The following is a 19,111-nucleotide window of genomic DNA, read 5'->3' as shown; positions in this document are numbered from 1 at the left end:
TAAATCTACCTTTTTCCCGTGTAAAGCCATTTCTCTTTATCCTGTTGCTACCTGCCCTTATAAAAAATCCCTTCCCAGACTTTCTGTAGGCCTCCTACAGGTGCTGGAAGGCTGCTATAAGGTCCCCCTGGAGCCTCCTTTTCACTAGGCTGAAGAGCCAAAACTTTAAGAAGCTCCAGATCTTTTCATACATGAAGTTTCCAATTTTTGCACTTCAGTATGGGAGGTGTTTCCCCCTTATCAGTGATGGAAGAGAGGATACTGCAATAGGCCAATAGTTTGTTTAGAGTAAATCCACGTTTTGTTTTTGCAGAGATGAATTTAAACTTCTGGATTACTTTTCCAATAAGGGAAGATTATCCTAAACAGAAATCGGTATGTTTTCTGCTACAGTATCTTGGCATCCAGAACAAAGACCATATTGTGTGTTTAATCGCCTTTTTGAACATGATCAGGGAGTTCAGATCAGTAGCAGAGACAAACTTGCGGATATAATACAGTTCTGATTTCAAATTGTAATTCTGTAGTCTGTTTTCTTCTTGTGTAGACTTTTTGGTTACTTGTATCTTTTCCTGCAAGAATAAAAATGCAGTATCTTAAACAACAAAATGCTACAAAACTAGAGAATTTCAGTGTTTGTCTGCTAACTCTTCTTTTGTTTCCTTATTTAAAGACTGGCTAAGGTAAAAGCTCTGAGAAGTGTTGCACACAAACAAAAGCAAGCCTTGCAGTTACTAATAACAAATGAGTTACGTATGTGATCATTCTGCTTTATGTTGAGGAATTAATTTTCTCATCATGTAACTGGAGTTCACATTGAGAACTTGAAGTGGAAATCTGCTTGCATGCCACAACATGTATTGTGCAGGGGCTTGTAAGTACTAGTGAAATAGTTGCAGTGGCAAATGGCTGCAACTGTTGCCTTCACTCGAGTAGTTATTAGAGCAAAAATGGCAGGTTGAAGGGCAGTGAGCAGGCCTTTGCAGTTAATTGGTTAACAATGCTGTGCTACTTGGGTCAGCAGTATCATGAGTATTTTATTCTCTTGTGCAGAGTTCCAAATCTTGCCATGTTAGTCAATCAGGAGGCAAGATGCTGTAGTGTATGTTTTCACAGTAACTCCAAACTTGTCTTACCCGATTCCTGAGTTCTTAAAGGTATCTCACTTGTGTGTCCTCCTTCTGACCCTGCTCATGCACATCTTGCTGTACAAGAGAAATATCTGTCACTTCTAATCTTCCAGTTACTCACCCATTGCTCATGAAGGGAAAGGGGTATGCACAGCTGAAGAAGAACCAGAGCCAGCTTTTCTGGCAATATTTGCCAACTGTATAGCTTTAGCTGACTGGAAAATTGTACTGTCAGCAAAGAAACTCGTTTCTGCCATTGACAAAGACATGCATCTCCCTTGGGGCGACCTGAGTACTTACCATGTTAGTGAGCATAGCAGTTATAAGTTAAAAGTTCTAAATCTGTTTTGTGAAACACAACTGCTCATTTGAATTTCTTGCCCTTTAATTCTGACTGGTCTTACTCAAGGTTCTGCTAACAGTTCCCATCTATCCCCGTGGCAGTGAGTGTTTCTGGCTAGTGGCTGCGTGGCTATTTGAAAGTAGTGCATGAGCTGATTGTTGTACAATAAAATAAAACAGAACAGATGGGTTTGGTCTGACTGCAAGGGTCCAGTGGCACCTTGTTTCTCTGAGGAACGTAGATACCTTGCACTGACCATTACATCCTTGGTCCCTTCATCACACATTGATTTGTTATATGCTAATGCTTTCTTAAGTGTTATCCCATACTCTTTGTTTTTTCTCTGCTTGCATTTGGGTAGGCAATCTTAATTATCTACTCTAGCTTTTGGTTTAAATTTAATTAAATGTATTAATTTTTATTCTTCTACAATAACAATCAGAAATCTTTTGTTAGCAGAAGAAATACGAGGCACTAATAACAGAAATATTCCCTAGAGAGCTCAGTGGCTAGTAACATCTTTCATCAAACAGATGTGTTGTCTTGATGTTCTAGTGCAGGGCTCCCCGTCTCAGTTGAGACTGGTATTTTTTTGACCTTCAGCTTTCCCAGGAAGACATTTTTCTGTAACATGAATAATATCTATTTGTAATAAATCTGTATGCCATGTTAACAATGTGTGTAATATCCTCTTGTTTCATCGCTACTTTCCATGCTAATGAAAAATGGATAATAAATACTTCATGAATTTGATCACAGAAGTACAAAGAAAATATTTGGTCTTCTGCTTAATTCCCTTTTGAAGCGGCTTTTTTTTTTTTTTAATCTTATACATTATTCAATTGTTCCTTTTTGAAGGAAAGCTAAATGCTCCCTCAACTGCTCCTAAGCTGTGATCCCTTCCCATGTAACAGCTCTTCTACTTGGCAGTTGGTACCAGAGCTTCTACTAACACTTGTGAAATGAATGATATATATGTATATATATCTCATCTATATATAATATAATCTATATATGTATATATTTAGGTCTTGGTACCTAACATTTTGGTGCAAAGTTACACATCTTACAGTAGAGTAGCATGTACTTTTTGAGCCAGTCAGCTACTTCTGTGTTTGAATGAAAAAGCAGTAGGCATCTGAGGTTCTTGGAGTTACAAACCTCTTGTAGCAATGAAAGCAAGCCACCTGAAACAATTATTTTAAACATCTACTAACAGTCTTGTGGTGGAACTCTATGCTCCTTTTGGTTTTTTGGGGGGGGCTGGTTGGTTCTAGTTTATGTAAAGAAAAATGCTCAAGTTGTTCTGGGCAAGAACAGCAGCCTGAAAGAACCATCAGGGAATGTATTCCTTTCGAGTTTCCCAGTCTTTAGTGAGCTGAACTTGGCTGGTATGATGTAATTTGTCTGGCACCTTTGGTTTCTGCGTGCATTGCAAATAGCAGCTCACAGTACTTAATCCTGATTTTTTTTTTTTTAAATACAACTAGCTGTCTTCCAGCTGGACCTCTCTTTTCCTTACTGACTTCTGACTTAGTCCACTCAATTTATTATTTTTCTATTGCACCTTCTTAATTGCACACAGAGCTCACTTGTTTGAGGTTTTCTGTTAATGTGTTGCTTTCAGTTGCCCAAGGCTTACCGGAGACAGAAAGAGGCTGTGGTTGCTGCGCTATGGATGGACTGACTGACTTGCAGTACTCAAGAGTTATTGACTGTTGAGGAAATTGGTTGTGGCAAAATAGTGGGCTTCTTCTAAAGATGTGATCAAACAAGACTTGTTTGTAGCCTGGATTCAGTGTTCTTGAAAAGCCTACTTGTGTCCCTTCAACTACTTGAGAAAACTTTAACTCATTGGTATTGCAAGATAATTGAGTAATTCTTCTAGAGGGGGGAAATTAGGTTTCCTGAAAGGGACAGAGTGGTACCATGCAGTCAGGTACCCACAAGGACACTAGCAGCCGAGGGCTGCTGGCACAGGGACGGCCTTCAGGGCTATGCTGTCAGCTGGCTCCAAGCTCACCTTGCTGGGACTCACTTTCCTGAGGCTGAGTGGATGTCAGGTAATCTAATAGCTACATTCTCCCTTTGGGTGCTCAGAGCCGACCTTCAGAAAGGAAGGGCTTCTCACCAGGACATTCGCTCCTAGCTGTAAATGGCTGGTGCTGTTGTGCAGGCTTGCTTTCTGCAGTGGTGAAGGGAGGCTGGGGCAGGGAAAAGTTCAGGTGGTTTGCCTGGGAAGGACTCACTGTTCACTGAGGCCTCACTTGTGCAAAGTTGCTTTGTGAAGAAACAGCTTTTGATTTTTAGGTTAATGTGGACAAGTGCACGATGATGTCATTATTAGTTTGTACATATATAGGACTCTATTTTTTTTTTTAAGAAATAATGTTATAACAGAAGTTAAAAGTAAAGTGTACTTTAAACATTATGACAAACAATGAACTTTGATAGAGTTTTGATAAGATTCAAGATTTTAAGGGGGTTCTAACTTTTTGAGTACATCCTGTAGAGTTACTAAAGCTGACCAACTTCGTGGTTGATTATCAGTCTCCTGACCTTTCAGTTTAGAGGAAGATCACCACATCGTGATGGCAGCTCAAGCCATCTGTATGAAAGTTTGAAACCTTACCCTTTAAAAAGCTTGTAATGTACTTTGCTTTTGTGTTTTTTTGCTTCCTTTTTGTAGTGTTAATTTCCTATGTGCTGTCTTGTGGAGATGAGATCAGCATTTCTTATCCCCCTTTTTGTTTTTATTTTATGAAAGTGGAGCCTTGGAGCCTCTGTATTTGTTGGTAATTCAGTGTTTCTGGCAACAGCAGTTCAAATAACAGGGAAATAACCTCCTGATTTGTGCTTAAAAAAAAAATAATATATATATATATATATATAATATTTTATAATATATATATATATTTTATATATATATATATATATATATTTGCCATCTGCATTTTGAGAAGTGGAAGCTATGCTGTTAAGTGTTTGTAAACCTTCCTGTGCATCTCCCATGGGCAGCTTCAAGCAGTGATAGGGTGAATGACTCTTGCCATGCATATCAAGGTGCAGCTGCTGTTCACAGTCTTAAATGTACCTACGAAAGGAAGGAGGGCTGTGTTGATATTCTTGTGGAGAGACAAGTGCTAGGAGTACTACATCCAAAGAGTTAGCTTTGGAGAGATGTGTGCCTCTACAGTTTTTCACTAGTAGAGCTGTGTTTGTAGAGAAGCTTGTGCTTGTTTAAGTAAATGACAATAAACTAAATGTGATGCAGCTCTATATCCATGCTGTTGGGATGCAGAGATTAGTCTGCCAACATAGTTCTGTTGGCGTAGTGCCTGGTAGCCTCATAACACAAGCACAGTTGTCTATAGCTGACAGATGAAGTGTCATGACAAAAGTAGTACCTCCTCAGTTTGGGGAAGAAATCTGACTGCAACAGAGTTGTGTAAGCAGAGGGCGGATTAAAGGATAAGGTATGACAAAAGCCGATGCCAGGAAAGCAAAAGGAAAAATAGGTGAAGAAGATATGAACACACTGAAGGGAAGTTCTGAAGTTGACAGCTGTTTGATATAGACTACTTGAATTTGCAAGCAAACTTAGAAACTTCGTCAAAAAGTCTTGGAATAAATTAGGCCATTGTTGGTAAAGGTATTTGCAGTACTTGCATATGAACTAGGAAGCAGACAGCTATGCATCTGCCCCTTGTAGGTAAAGGTGAGATTTCTGCAGGGTTCTGTGCTGCAGTGAGTGCTTTCCGTGTTGTCATTAGCATGGCCTTTCAGTGTGGTCTTGGAAAGAGGAATAGTGAAAGAATGAAGGCTGTTGATGTTAGATGGTAGTTCAGAATTGTAAAGACAAGGACCTGCAAGGAAATTCAAGAACATGGACTCTGCTGGTGAATCTTCACTTGCCACTCTTGCCTAGTATGGGAAAATTATTGAATCACCAAGGTTGGAAAAGACCTCCAAGATCATTCAGCTCAACTGTCCATTTACCATCATTATTTCCCACTAAATCATATCCCTTAGCACAACATCCAAATGCTTCTTGAACACCTCCAGGGATGGTGATTCTACTGCCTCCCTGGACAGTGCATTCCAGCACCTCACCACTCTTTCTGAGAAGAAATTCTTAACATCCAACCTGAATCTCCCTTGCTGCAACTTGCAGCCATTCCCTCTCATCCTATTGCTAGTTATGCAGGAGAAGAGACTGATTCCCCACCTCACTGCAGCCTCCTTTCAGGTATTTGCAGAGAGTGAGAAGGTCTCCCCTGAGTCTCTTCTCCAGACTAAACAACCAGCTCCTTCAGCTGCTCCCCATAAGACTTGTGTTCCAGACCCCTCACCAGCTTCACTGCCCTTCTCTGGACATGCTCCAGAGAATTTCATGCAAGAACTCTGAGCTGATTGTTGCAACAGAAAACCAGGATTTTAGTGTTTTATGTGAATGATAACATCAGCTCAGCTGCATGATTTCAGGGGAGGATGAGGACTAGTTTATGAAATAGAATAATTATAGGGCTGTTAAATATGTGTGCTTCTGAAGCCTACGTGTTTGTTTTCTGAACATAGCTGAAAGCTGGAAGAGCTTATGGGTGAATTTTTGCCATGTCATTGTTCTTCAATAGATATCTGCTAGTAGTTGCTGCTGGGGATGATATGGGTACTTATTAAAAGGTTTTCTTAGCCTGATGTGTTCATAGCTAAACTCATGATATCTCTTTTAAAAAAAGCTTTATTGAACTATAGAAGTCGGTCTGTTTCAGCAAATGTGTCTAGGTAATAGTGTTTCACCTATCCTGCTGGCCTGGGAAGACCATGTGTGCTGTGTGGTATATGGTACATATTTGAAAGATAGAAAGTGAGGTGATGTTCTAATGGAGATGAGAAATGTGTCTATAAGGAACAGCAATAGTTAATGTGATCGTCTGTCACCTTTGCATGAAAATGCGCAGAAGCCAGGTTCACTGGGCACTTTGTGCTCTTTTACAAATTGAGGCTACACTGGTATTGTTCAAGAAAGGAGGAGACATCTAAATTGTAATTGTTGTATGTTCCCAGTTTCTGTAGGTCTTCAGTCCACGCTATCATTCTTCTGAGAATGATATGCAAAGGAGACTGTATGGAACTTTTATAGGCAGCTTGTATCTGTGTGTAAACCTGAAGTCACAGAATGGGCAAACTTTGTCTGAAACATATGAAAGTTAAAAATGAATCAGAAATGTAACTGGAACTCCTTGATTTATTACTGAATTGTTGGGTGCTTGGCTTATGGTAGTGTTGCCATTCAGTTTGGTAGCAGATACTCTATTTTTCTGAAGTGGATTGATAGACAGTTGGTTCTTTAGCTTTTCCATAAGCTAGGGAATTGAATTGCTGTGATTGTGTGCAACCTCCTAAATGCTTAATTGTCAGGAAGATATTGTCTGCTTCCTTTCCATGTAACAAAGTAGAAAGTATATTTGGATTTTATTTAGAGTATAGGTGTTTAAATTTGGGAGAGTTAAGATTCCAATATCTCTTCATATTGAGCCTTAGTATCCTGATTGTAAGGAGATTATGCTCATGTTACACATTTTTTTGTCAGTTCAAACAAAGCAAAGCCAACTTACTTCAGTTAAAATTCTCATTGGAATACATGATAAGGAGCTGAATTTCTAGAAATAAATTTGTTTAACTGGGTGACAGCTAACATGAAGACTCTGAAGTGGTGGTTTCTATGCTTCTTGAACCAATGGATTATTCTTGGTACCTCCTAAACCACTGGACCTAAGCCAGTAGTAATGGTTTCCTAATTTCTTGTATATAATATTATTTCTGACTTTAGGCTACCGGAAACATCTTTTTTTTGTAGGCCATATTGAAAATGGAAAATGTTATCCATTCTGTTACACATTTGAGAACACAGGCATTTCATTGTATGCAAGCTTTACAGTGTTCTCAACATTTACTTTTTGTAGTTACTGGGTCTTGAACATGCTTATGGTGATACTGTGGTGTTAAGAAAGCTCTGGTAATTCAGTTTGTGCAATTTTGCTCTGTTAAATAGCTTTGTACAGTGGCATCAAATTGACTTTATAATGTTGCAGTTCTCTGGGTATTTTGTGGAACTACTTGGATTGGTTTTGTAAAGTTGGGATGAAAAATGAGTTCACAGAAAGACATGCTTATTGTTAAAAGATAGCTTTAAGAGTTGTGTCTGCAGTTAGGTGCTGAAAGTGAGTTAAGAGTTGCCAAAGAGTTTCTAGCATCCTTGTTGCTTCACTTCTTTCCTCAGATTCTATTTCATAATTTTGTTACTTTCAATTAGACAAGACTAGCTTTCCATCTGTGATATTAGTACAGATACAAAATGCAATGTGTCATCTTGCTGGTACTTAAATTTCAGTAGATCCATCGGTTCTAAACCATAGTGATGTTTTTCAGAACTTCAGTATGCACTAGAGTGACCTCCAAACATTTGCATGTGAGGTATGCCATTCTTTAGAATACAATACTTACTTATTTCTAAAAGCTAACATAGTTTGTTTCTTTTTCAGTGTTATGGCACTTGCCCATAGACTTTAAGTGATATCTAATACTGTTCTTGCATTTTTTCCTCTAGGGTTTGAAATCTGAGAATGGCAGACATTGACAAGTAAGTAAAATCTGTAGGTTACCAAGACTGTAACTGGATGCCCTTTTCTATGCTTCAGATAGCCACGATCTCCAGATACTTGAGGGGCAAGGTCTACTACAATGGGACCTTGTCATTGTGGCAAAATGTGCGGTTTAGGGCACAGAGAAGAGCTTGGGTTCCTCATGCTGATTGACTTATTACTTCGTTGGAATTCTGGAGGGAAAATTTATAATGTTACTTGTTAATATTGGTTCACTGTGTGTTGCTTTCTCTGTACTTTGCTTGTATTTTGTGGTGCCTGAAGTATTATTTGTGTGAACCTAATCTCAGTTCTCAAGGCCTGCACGGCTTGACGAAGAAGGGGAGTTTTGAACTTGTTCATGCTGATAGGAGCTGAAGGAATTCTTTTGTGAAAAGGCATCTTCAAAATCCTGAAAAGGTGTTAGTTCCATACAGCCTGAAAGCTGACAGTGAATTTATAAAGGCAAATTTGTCTCTAGCTATTAAAACTTAGAAGCATCAGCTTTTAATCCACAGAAATCTGTTTGCTTCTACCAATGCAATCTCTAACTTGAACTCTTTAAGCTTGTTGTAGATTAAAAAAGAAAAACCACAAACTTTTCAATCCTATTATTAAATATTCCTAACAGCAAAGAACAGTCTGAACTTGATCAGCAAGATATGGAAGATGTTGAAGATGTGGAAGAAGAAGAAACTGGTGAAGATGCCAACAGCAAAGGTAACTTTGAAAAGAAGGCTTTTTAAGTAGCTGCAAAACTGGTTTCTCATCAATGTTAAAAGGATTTTGTATTTTAAAGGGAAGTGCTGAATCATAACTACTGATACACCACTCTATTTGAATTCTGAAGCAATGACTTCTTTTCAGCTTTGTGTTTTTGTTGTCTCAATTGCATTACTCATCTTAGTCATGGTCAGTAACAGTGCTGGCAGTGCTGGCCACCTATAGGGACATATAACTGGAAAAGAGAAGATTGTTTTTTTTCTAAATCTAATGGCAGTGAAATGCTTTCAAAAAAGATCAATTGCATATATGTATTATTTTGATTATTTCTTAGTAATTTGCTGCTAAATTGGTTGGGGTCAGAGTTAAAATGTTGTTACCAGTCTTAGAAATAATAAATCCTTCATTCTTGCCCTGAAGAGCAAGTACTTGAAAGAAAAAGTAACAGTTTGTTACAAGAGATGATAGTCTGGATCACTGATAATGCCCCCTTCCATGATTGCGCAAGCAGAATGGTAATACTGAAAAAAGTTCTTCTCAAGATTAGGTTAGAGGCTTTGTATCTGCTGAAAGCGTTTTAAAAACTGGATTGCAAAATTTTGAATAAGACAGGGCAGCCAAAGAAAAGCTTTCACTAATTAAATGGTAAGTACTCAAGTGTCCCAAAGGAATCTAGAGATGAGTAATGTGTATTTTTAGTAATTAATCCCAGCAATTGTACATGAGGATCTGAGAGGAGTAATTACGCTATATGAATCTTGGAGAGAAATTGAGGTTTCTAAGTAAGAAACACGTTTCAGTGCTAGGGAACTTAAATGACTTGTGAAATGATGTTATCAAGCAATTATTTTGTTAGTTTTCTAGCAATTTTTTTGCATGCGCAATTTAAGTTTTGCTGATCTTTATCCTTTTTTTCTTTACCTGGTTAATTCTATTTCTAAATATGTTGAAGTTCTTTCAATAAACACTTAAGTGAAGCACTCCTGCTTTTGGTGAAAAACCTCACAGAGAATGTTTGTGGATCCAAGAACTTGCAAAACAGAAAATCTGGATTTCAGTTAAAGGGAATGTGGCTGTTGGTATTGACATGCCATCTGTATCATGTATGTACTAGGTTGGTGTTGCAAAGAATAACTGGCAACAGATTCAAATGGCACAGTTGAGTAGGTTTTTAAGTGTAAGACTAATGAATAGTTAGACCAGTGAAAACGTAGATAGCAAGAGGGGTGGTGTTGATTAATGTGGATTAACAGATAATTACAGCTTCCACTGCTAAAATATAAGCTGCATCCTTTTTTGGGTGTCACTTGAAATATAATTTTTTTCAATATGTAATTTCACTGCTAGAGCATAAAAGCAGAAGAGAGTATTCATGTAGTTACTCTAGCAAAGGGCATAGAAATAGAGAATCACATTCCAAAAAATGTAACTTCAGGAGGGACTGAAAAGCTTTGCTTTTATCTGAAGGCATCATTTAAAAGAATGCTATACAAACATAGTAAAGAATACAAAATACTTGTTTGCATACCTGTGAATGTTGAGGATGAGGGAAGAAGGCAAAACAACATGATTATAAATGATCTAAATTCTTATTAAAAATGAATTTAAGTTCCTTTCTGCAGGTTACTGAGGTGTAGACCTTGAGCTAAAATAAAAGGGTTGATGTTAATATGTGTAATGGGAACACAGGCTAGGAATTTGTGTTTTCCAAAATGTACTTCTACCATATGATTTGAAACAGTTATCCATTAGGGCAAATTACTTTTGAAATATGTAGATAATAGAGATCAAGAATTTAATACTGTTCTGTAATCAATAATATGTCAGACTGAGTTGACTGGATTGCTGTGCTGTTCCTTCAGGAAAAAAAAAATAGTTCTAATGAATAATTTATATTCTTTTTGCAAGAAATAATATGTAAACCAGTTCTATGCCCAAGTCTGATGCAGTCTATTTTCTTTCCATTTATCTGAAATGGAATGAAAACTTCAACTGTAGTGATAGGATGGACTTGTTTGTAGTAAGGGGCATAGTTTAGTGGGGAAATACTGGTGGTAGGTGGATGGTTGGATTGGATGATCTTGAAGGTCTTTTCCAACCTTAGTGATTCTATGATCCATGCATCTAAAATGGAGACATTTGAAATAATTCTGCCCACGTTTCTTCTTAGAATAATATAAAGTAAATTTACTATTTTTTCTTAGTATTTAAATCTCTTTCAAGCCTAGTATAGAAGATATGCTTTGCACTTACAGAATTTTCTTTTTAATTTTAGCTCGGCAGTTGACTGTGCAGATGATGCAAAATCCTCAGATTCTTGCAGCTCTTCAGGAAAGACTTGATGGTCTGGTGGGAACATCTACAGGATATATAGAGAGGTAAATACTTGTTCTAATTCAGTATGAGCAGAGTGATATAAATGTGCTTTCACTTTCTGAACAGTATTGTCTTTAAGATTAATAATCATAAACCACTGTACTGCCTAGGTAGCAGGAAACATAATCAGGCATTAATGCATTTCAAATTAGAAGGCTTTTTATTTGAGCCTTTTTGAAGAAAAGAATGCAAAAATGTTTAGTGTCTGATAATGTTTCATGCAATTGCAAAATGTCATCCTGTCCTGCTTTTATCAGTATATTCCTTATGACATCGTGCAGCAGGCTGTTGGGTGCAGATGCACGCTGCAGTGCAGAGCTGTATTTCCTGGTTTCTCTAGCAGCCTTACATGAGTTCTGACTCTCCAAGAGGAAGATACACTGAGATGTACTGCATCTTCCCAAGAGCCTCCACGTGATTTCCATCTCTGGGTGATGGGGAAGAGCTCTCTTGTCTTTTCTGGGAGGCCAGCCGTGAGGGCCTGCTGATAAGGACTCAGACTGACTCTTTCTCTCCTCCAGTTTTATTTTTGTTTCTTTTTTATTTACTGCTCCTAGTTATTCTGTATTATCTCACGTTCCTTTTAATAAATCCATTTCTCTTATCTCAATCAACTTTTTTCCCCTCTTCCTGTCCTTGTGTTTCTCCCAAGGGGAGAGAGGTGTTGAATGGTTAACTCTTCAAACCATGAAACATACGTACAGACATTTTTCCTAGAATGTGTTCTCAGTTTTGCCTTAATTTGAAACATGGACAAGTACATGGTCACTTGTGGTCATGCTTTAACAACAAATTGGGTATGTTGTATCAATACTTAATGTAGACTCCTTATGCATCAAAATTTGAAACAATCTGTTGCTTACTAATGCATCTGCTCTAACAGATTTATCTAGCTTCTCCATGTAATTTTTAATTGTGTGAACTTTTCACCACACATGAGTTGTAAAGTACAGAACTATCTGACTGATAGGATCCTGTGTCACTATTGATGTTAACTGAGATGGCTACTGAATAGCAGGATTTGTTCCTGCCACTCCTACCACTTTCCTTTATTACAGGCAGTAGCATAGAAGAAAAGTACAGGCAACTAATAGTCTACCCTAATAATTTTACAGGTCCAGGAAGAGCATGGAGTCAAAGGAGTACACAGGTTCTTTACACTGTGTTCTATATGCTGTACAATAAGGCTTTCTATATGTATTACATTGTTTTTCTGACAGATGTTAATTCATCTCTACTAATCTTTCAGGTCCTAGATGTAAGAAGTGAACGGAAGTCATAACATGAATTTACTTGGCATTTTCCCTGTCAGCTGTTCTCTAAGATACTGTACCATTTCTTCATGTATTCCAAGTCCCGTAGTGCTTTTTCTTGCAAAGCATTGCAGCTTTGCCATTATACCAAGTGCTTGCCAAACTTACAGTAGAAAAATAGCTGAAAAATGTATAACTTGAATCTGTGCTTCCTTAACATATGCATGCTGATCTAAGCATGCTTTACAGGGACCTCATATTTGTCTTGCCAAATGTTGTTTTAAGTTTGTTTGTTAAAAAAAAAAAAAATAGTCTCACCATTGAGGTGGCACAGAAGTCAGAAGGGATCTGGGATCCTAAAAGATGATTGTGTGGACTCTTAAAGAACTAGTGCATAGTGCACAAGCTGGCAGAGAAGCTAAACATGTTCCAGGAAAAGATCTATCTATCTGTTTGGGCTTAAAGTCTGCAAATTGTTTGGCTGCTCTCCAATAGCTCACTTTTTTTTACCTTCACCTGGGTACAATGATTTTTAATGAAGTTTTCTTTCCTGGAGTAGCATTCTCCTCAGCTGTGAGCTGGATGTTGGATTCTAGTGTGATTGTAACATTTGCTAGTGACTTGTATTCAGAACAACGAGTTTTATTTGCCACTATTGTACTTATGGTAGTCTGGTTCAGATTTCATGATCTCTTTTGCCGTTTTGGATTTGTTTTGCATTAGCTGCTTTTTTCCTGAAACTTTTTTTTTTAAGTATGGAATTTACCAGTGTAGTGGGTGTACAAGTTCTGAAACTTGAACTAGTTGGCACAGACTTGAGGGGAAAAAAAGCTTTCTGGCACTTGTGGAAGATTTCGATTCTCTAGTAGAGGTTACAATCTTTATTTGGATATCCTGGAATTGGAATTCCTATGTGTATTTTTTTCCTCTGTTTTCTAGTATGTAAAGTAGTGTGAAATCTGTTTTTTGGTACATGGAGAAGGGAGCTGGTTATGGAGAGGTCAATATGTGCATAGAATGCAGTGTTTGTAACAGTTCTGTCATTGTATTTTTCAGCTTGCCTAAAGTTGTTAAAAGACGTGTGAATGCTCTCAAGAATCTTCAAGTTCAGTGTGCACAGATAGAAGCAAAGTTCTATGAGGAAGTTCATGAGCTGGAAAGAAAATATGCTGCTCTCTATCAGCCCTTATTTGATAAGGTATTTAATGCTTGTCTGATTCGTACTTAAAAGCTTTAGCTAAACCAAAAGGGAATATAAACTTGAAAGCTTATGTATGTTCTGAATTACCTTGGCCTCCAATGTGCCTATTAAACTGAATTGACACTATTTCACCATGCATGTGAATATCAGCTAAGAATAAGGAGGAAGATTGTCTGTTCCATGGTTAACAAAGTCACTTTAGTATATTAGGCCTCATTGTGTTAACTGAGCAGATGTTAGGTGATGTTGGTTCTTTAGTGTATTGAACATTGGTAACTGCTCTGTCTTTCTAGAGCAAAAAGAAAGCATTTGGTTAAGTAGTTAATGCTTTATGTGAGACTAGAATCAGCAGTTTATTGGTTAGAGTACTGCTAATTGCAATAACTAGAACATATGAAAGTATCCTTGGTTCCATTTTTCAGCGAAGTGAGATCATCAATGCAATCTATGAACCTACAGAGGAAGAATGTGAATGGAAAGCAGATGCCGAAGAAGAAATTTCAGTGAGTATCATAATTAATTCTCATCAATATCTGCACCTTTAGCATGAAACTAGATTCAATAGAGTAAATACATTTTTTCTCAAAAGGAGAATTTTTGTAACGATTGACTGCATATTATTAACTGCATCCTTAAATAATCTGTGTGAAACTTCATGTGTACTATTATCAGCTAAAGACAGTTAACATACATGATGGAGGATGGTTTTTAAAGTTTAGGAAAACTAACATTTTTATTCTATCAAGGAGGAAATGAAAGAGAAAGCCAAGCTTGAAGAAGAAAAAAAAGATGAAGAAAAGGAAGACCCCAAAGGAATTCCTGAATTTTGGCTGACAGTATTCAAGAACGTGGACTTGCTCAGTGATATGGTTCAGGTAGGTAGTAGTCCAGGCTGCTTTGATGTTGCTTTAGTATTTAATGCAAGTGTGCTCTACAAGGAAGGAGAAGAAACACTTATGGTACTTGTCTTCTGGAGAGTAAAAATTGAGCCAGTACTTGGATGTCATCTGGTCACTTATTCAACTCAGAGCAGAGGGTACTCTGAAATGTCTTCTTATTTTGTTCTTATTTGTTGAAGTTATAACTTTGCATAGAAAGTCCATTAGTAAGATACATAGGAATGTTTGCATGAAATATGTACTATTGCTAAAATTTGTTTTTAGTTTGCATGAGATTTAAGCTGTGAGCTGCAGTGAAAACTGAGCTGCTGTTGTTGCCATCTGCTGGTCATGTTCATGGAAAAAAATGTTTCAATGCTTGGACAAGATTCTTGTTGAGATTCACTGGTTCTAAATATATGAGTGAAATAACCTTTTCATCTCTGCCGTGTCTTAAATCTGTGTACAATTTAATCTCATGTTTTGTTGACTTTTCTATTTACAGGAACACGATGAACCTATCCTGAAACACTTAAAAGATATAAAAGTGAAATTCTCAGAAGTTGGACAGCCTATGGTTAGTTTAACCTACTAAACAAGAGTTCTGCATTATCTTAAGGCTTGTATTTGTATATCAACAACATGGTCTGTAATAAGCAGTTGTCTTACGGCAATCCTGAGAAATATGTAGCTAGCTTCTTGTCCCCTGAAAAACTGTACAAAGACTAATCCTGAAGTGCCATATGAATGAATTTAAACTTAACCTTTGGATTTTAATGAGTTAATAACTTGACCTTCATATTTGATTATTTCATTTTACCTTTGAAGTTTGACAATTTGAGGCACTTTTTTTATGATTACTATAATATACTACAATTTCCTTTCTAGAGACCAAATAACTTGCAAAGATAAAAAAAAAAAATATATATCTCTATAACATAGCACCAGGAAACCTGTACATAATGTGAGATCTTGCGCTCACTTCTTAATTACTGCTTGAACCAATGACACAAGATCAACATAGTAAGTGTAAACATCTGAATACTTACTGTACAATTTGGGCAGCAAATTCTAGGATAAGTTGTGCATGCATCACTTCAGAGTTGGTAGAGATGGACATATTCATTTGAATGTTTATTTTTGATTTTGATCTTCAAGTATTTAGAAATTAAAGGTATGTGTTGCTAGATTACTAATGTTGTCTCTTTGCAATTCTTTCTTAAGAGTTTCACATTAGAATTTCACTTTGAACCAAATGACTACTTCACAAATGAAGTGTTGACAAAGACGTATAGAATGAGATCAGAGCCAGATGATTCTGATCCCTTTTCCTTTGATGGACCAGAAATCATGGGTTGTACAGGGTAAGTGCTAATGAATAGCCATAACTGTTTCTTCCTTATTATCCAAGTGTAAGCTTTTAGTTACCTAGTAACTTTTAAATAGCTGAGCTCAAATTTGAAGTTAAAACTTATTGGAAACTGCCATCTTATAACTTCCTATTAGTTTGAAACATCTAAGACTCCATTCCTCATGTATCTGTCTAGTGTTACTTTCAGTTTTTTATTGTTTAATATATAAGCACGAAAAAACTATATAGTGTAATCTAAACATTGATGCAATTTGTACTTACTTAAATAGTATCTATATATACATACAGTTAAATTTAATACTCTTTGCAAATTGTGTTCTGCAACAACTGAAGCTGAATTGGAAGCTGGATAGTATCCTTTTAGTGGGCCTTGATAGCTTTTTAAAAATCTTGTTTGATTATATTTTGGAAACCTTTTGTATTTCTGGCATGTAGATTTTTTGAGAAGTATTGCTGTTGTCCGGTTTATAATAGTTGAATGTTTGCCTCCATGAGCAGCTTTCAATTAATGTACTTGAGAAGCAGACAACAGTCTTATTTTCTCCAATTTTCTCATGATTTTGAAGATGCCACATTTGATGGTCTCTTCTGTTCTAAATTAGGCATAATTCCTTAGATTATTTAATCTGTTCTGTACACATCCATTGTGAACACTCTTCTGAGCAGTAACAACTAGAGTATCTCACTGTCACTTTGGGCTGGTTTTACCCATACACTACTGTGCTCTTACTTATCCTGAGTGATGCTTGCCCCTCCATTTCCCAGTCACTTAATGTAATATCTTGCTACAAATGTCCTGTAGGAATTAGTCAGCTTGAGTACATTTGATCAAACTGTATTGTCTCCCATAATTCAGACTGTTATTGAAAAGCATATCTCCTGGCAGAGATCCCCGTGAGATGACTCTGCCTTTCTGAAAATGATTTATGCAAAGCAGTGACTGGGAATGTTAAGACAGCAACTTCTTATCCTTAAACAACTCTCCTCTTTCCTTTGAATCTGTAAAGGATCTAGTCAAGAAACTTCTTCAGCCTTATTTTTGGGACTTCATTTACATTTCCTCAGAATACATTGTGTCAGTCATGCCTGTGGGGATGATTTTTTTTCTCTGTAAACAGCAAATAACCTTGATATTTCATGTTCAGTGTATTCCTTAAAGCTGTGATAGTTTCTGAAAGTATTGGTAGAAAGTGGAGATGTTCTAAGCTACAACCTTTTTTTTCTTTCTTCCCCAGCTGCCAAATAGACTGGAAAAAAGGCAAGAATGTTACTTTGAAAACAATTAAAAAGAAGCAGAAACACAAGGGTCGTGGAACAGTTAGAACAGTGACAAAAACTGTTTCCAATGACTCCTTCTTTAACTTCTTTAGTCCTCCTGAAGGTAAAAAAAAAATATATATATATATATATATATATTTGTGTATTTACATTAACTTTAAATGTCGTGTATAATTCATTCACTTATTTTCTTTTTCTTCTTTTTTTTCTCACAGTTCCTGAAAGTGGAGACCTGGTAAGTTGTCTTACCAGAACGGTTTTGCGGTGAGGGAATCACCAGTGAAAGGCAGTTATATACAGTGTGCTTTCTGAGATTTGTTTAAGAATTTAAATTGTTTCAGTTTTAACTTAACTTGGGAACATTTGTGATAAATAGATAAATAGTTTTTCTTTGTTAGAACGATGAAGTCCAGTTAATTTCACTTTAACAGCTTATTGTAGCAGAGAACATTTTTTAGGTGTGCAAGTGCTTTACATTGGGGTGATCAATGAGAGTCATGAAGATACTTAGTTTCACCTGGTTAGTATTTAGTTCTTAATGCTGTGCATGCAAACTGAAAATCTAGGGGTGATATTACATTTAAGTAGAAAAATGGTTTAGGTTATTATGTAGAGGAAGAAGGAAACTTAAACTCCAGGGCTTTGTATGGTTAAGTTTGCTGAAGCAGCAAACTCTGAACTCCGTAATGTGTGTAAATGCTTGAAGTATAAAACTTGATCTCACAATCTCAATTCTAAAATTGCCCTGAACCGAAAACTCATGAGATGGAGATTTGTGTAAATCTGTCCGCATCAAAATTTGTGCAACTTGTGTTTTGCTGTCAAATGTAGTTATCAACTTATGATTTAGAACATAAAATTGTTTTATGCAGGATGATGATGCTGAGGCAATCCTTGCTGCAGACTTTGAGATAGGTCATTTCTTACGTGAGCGTATTGTCCCCCGATCAGTATTGTACTTCACAGGAGAAGCTATTGAAGATGATGATGATGATGTAAGTAATGTTCTTTTGAAGTGCTAAAAGTCTCTATATAATGTTGCTTAAAGTTTTTTGTGAACTTCTGACTCCTATAGTTACTGTTAGTATCCTTAGAATGGGAGGTATCTACTTTAGTTCCAGATGGACTTCCTAGGATGTTAAATAAGGAACAGCATGAAGGTAATTAATCTTCCAACTGAATTCAGAGTTCTGTGGCAAAAGCACTAACAGATGCACACTTAGAGTGATGTCTGAATAAAAGTTTGTGTACAAGTCATTCCTAGAGTGAGGTACGCAATACTTGGATAGAAAAATGAGCTGCCAGAGAACAAATTAGTCTACTTATGTAACTGGTCAGCCTGTTTATTATACTTACATGGCTTCTAAGTTCTTGAGCTTCAGGCTTTCAGGAGAGCTCTTTTTAGAAAATGAGAGCAAATTTTGTTTTCAAAGCAGGTTCTTCATCATAAGCTTGAATTCAATGCATTAAAGAAGCTAAAGCTGAAAAACAAACCACAAAACCTAAGAACTTGATAAATTTACTGAATCTATTGAGTTGATTTAGCTAAGCTAGGTCCACCATTGTGCTGAATTTTTAGAATTTAGAATGGTAACCTTTAGTCCAGTACTGTGGCCGTTGATGGGTAGAAGATGGGAGTGACTGTATGGACTGCTTTATAGTTCAAGACACTTTGTTGGACAGAGTTTAATAATCTCTTCCAGTGTTGCACGTAAGGAATGCAAGGCAGGAAGTGTTCTCTGCTAGAGCATAGTTTGAGATTGAATGTTATTCATCCTGATTCATAAAGCTATTTCTAATCAGTTAAATATAGGATGTTCTCTTAAAGCATAGTACCGTGTGTATGGTTTCTGGCATCAACTTAAGTTACCTTACATGAACTGATGTCTGTAATGATTACGTTTATGAGAGTC

At 36.8% G+C, this 19,111-nt stretch overlaps 1 protein-coding gene across 4 annotated transcripts in view; it reads left to right on the top strand.

Annotated features, from left to right (window-relative positions):
• Positions 1–19,111, top strand: part of NAP1L1 (nucleosome assembly protein 1 like 1) — a 32,376-nt gene that overhangs the window by 6,050 nt on the left and 7,215 nt on the right. For 3 of the 4 annotated variants that reach the window (XM_090138964.1, XM_031589688.2, XM_090138969.1), the window contains exons 2-12: positions 8,084–8,116; positions 8,749–8,837; positions 11,116–11,218; positions 13,526–13,667; positions 14,093–14,173; positions 14,417–14,545; positions 15,054–15,125; positions 15,773–15,912; positions 17,156–17,301; positions 17,414–17,433; positions 18,071–18,193. In XM_090138964.1, coding sequence (XP_089995090.1) covers positions 8,100–8,116; positions 8,749–8,837; positions 11,116–11,218; positions 13,526–13,667; positions 14,093–14,173; positions 14,417–14,545; positions 15,054–15,125; positions 15,773–15,912; positions 17,156–17,301; positions 17,414–17,433; positions 18,071–18,193 — 1,062 coding nt within the window. In that variant the 5' untranslated portion in view covers positions 8,084–8,099. The remainder of the gene's footprint in view (positions 1–8,083; positions 8,117–8,748; positions 8,838–11,115; positions 11,219–13,525; positions 13,668–14,092; positions 14,174–14,416; positions 14,546–15,053; positions 15,126–15,772; positions 15,913–17,155; positions 17,302–17,413; positions 17,434–18,070; positions 18,194–19,111) is intronic. The other variant, XM_031589690.2, reaches the window with a different exon arrangement.

The sequence above is a fragment of the Phasianus colchicus genome, chromosome 1, assembly GCF_987193195.1.
Source record: "Phasianus colchicus chromosome 1, bPhaCol1.hap1.1, whole genome shotgun sequence".
Taxonomy (NCBI): domain Eukaryota; kingdom Metazoa; phylum Chordata; class Aves; order Galliformes; family Phasianidae; genus Phasianus; species Phasianus colchicus.
This window is presented reverse-complemented; position numbering and strand designations above follow the sequence as displayed.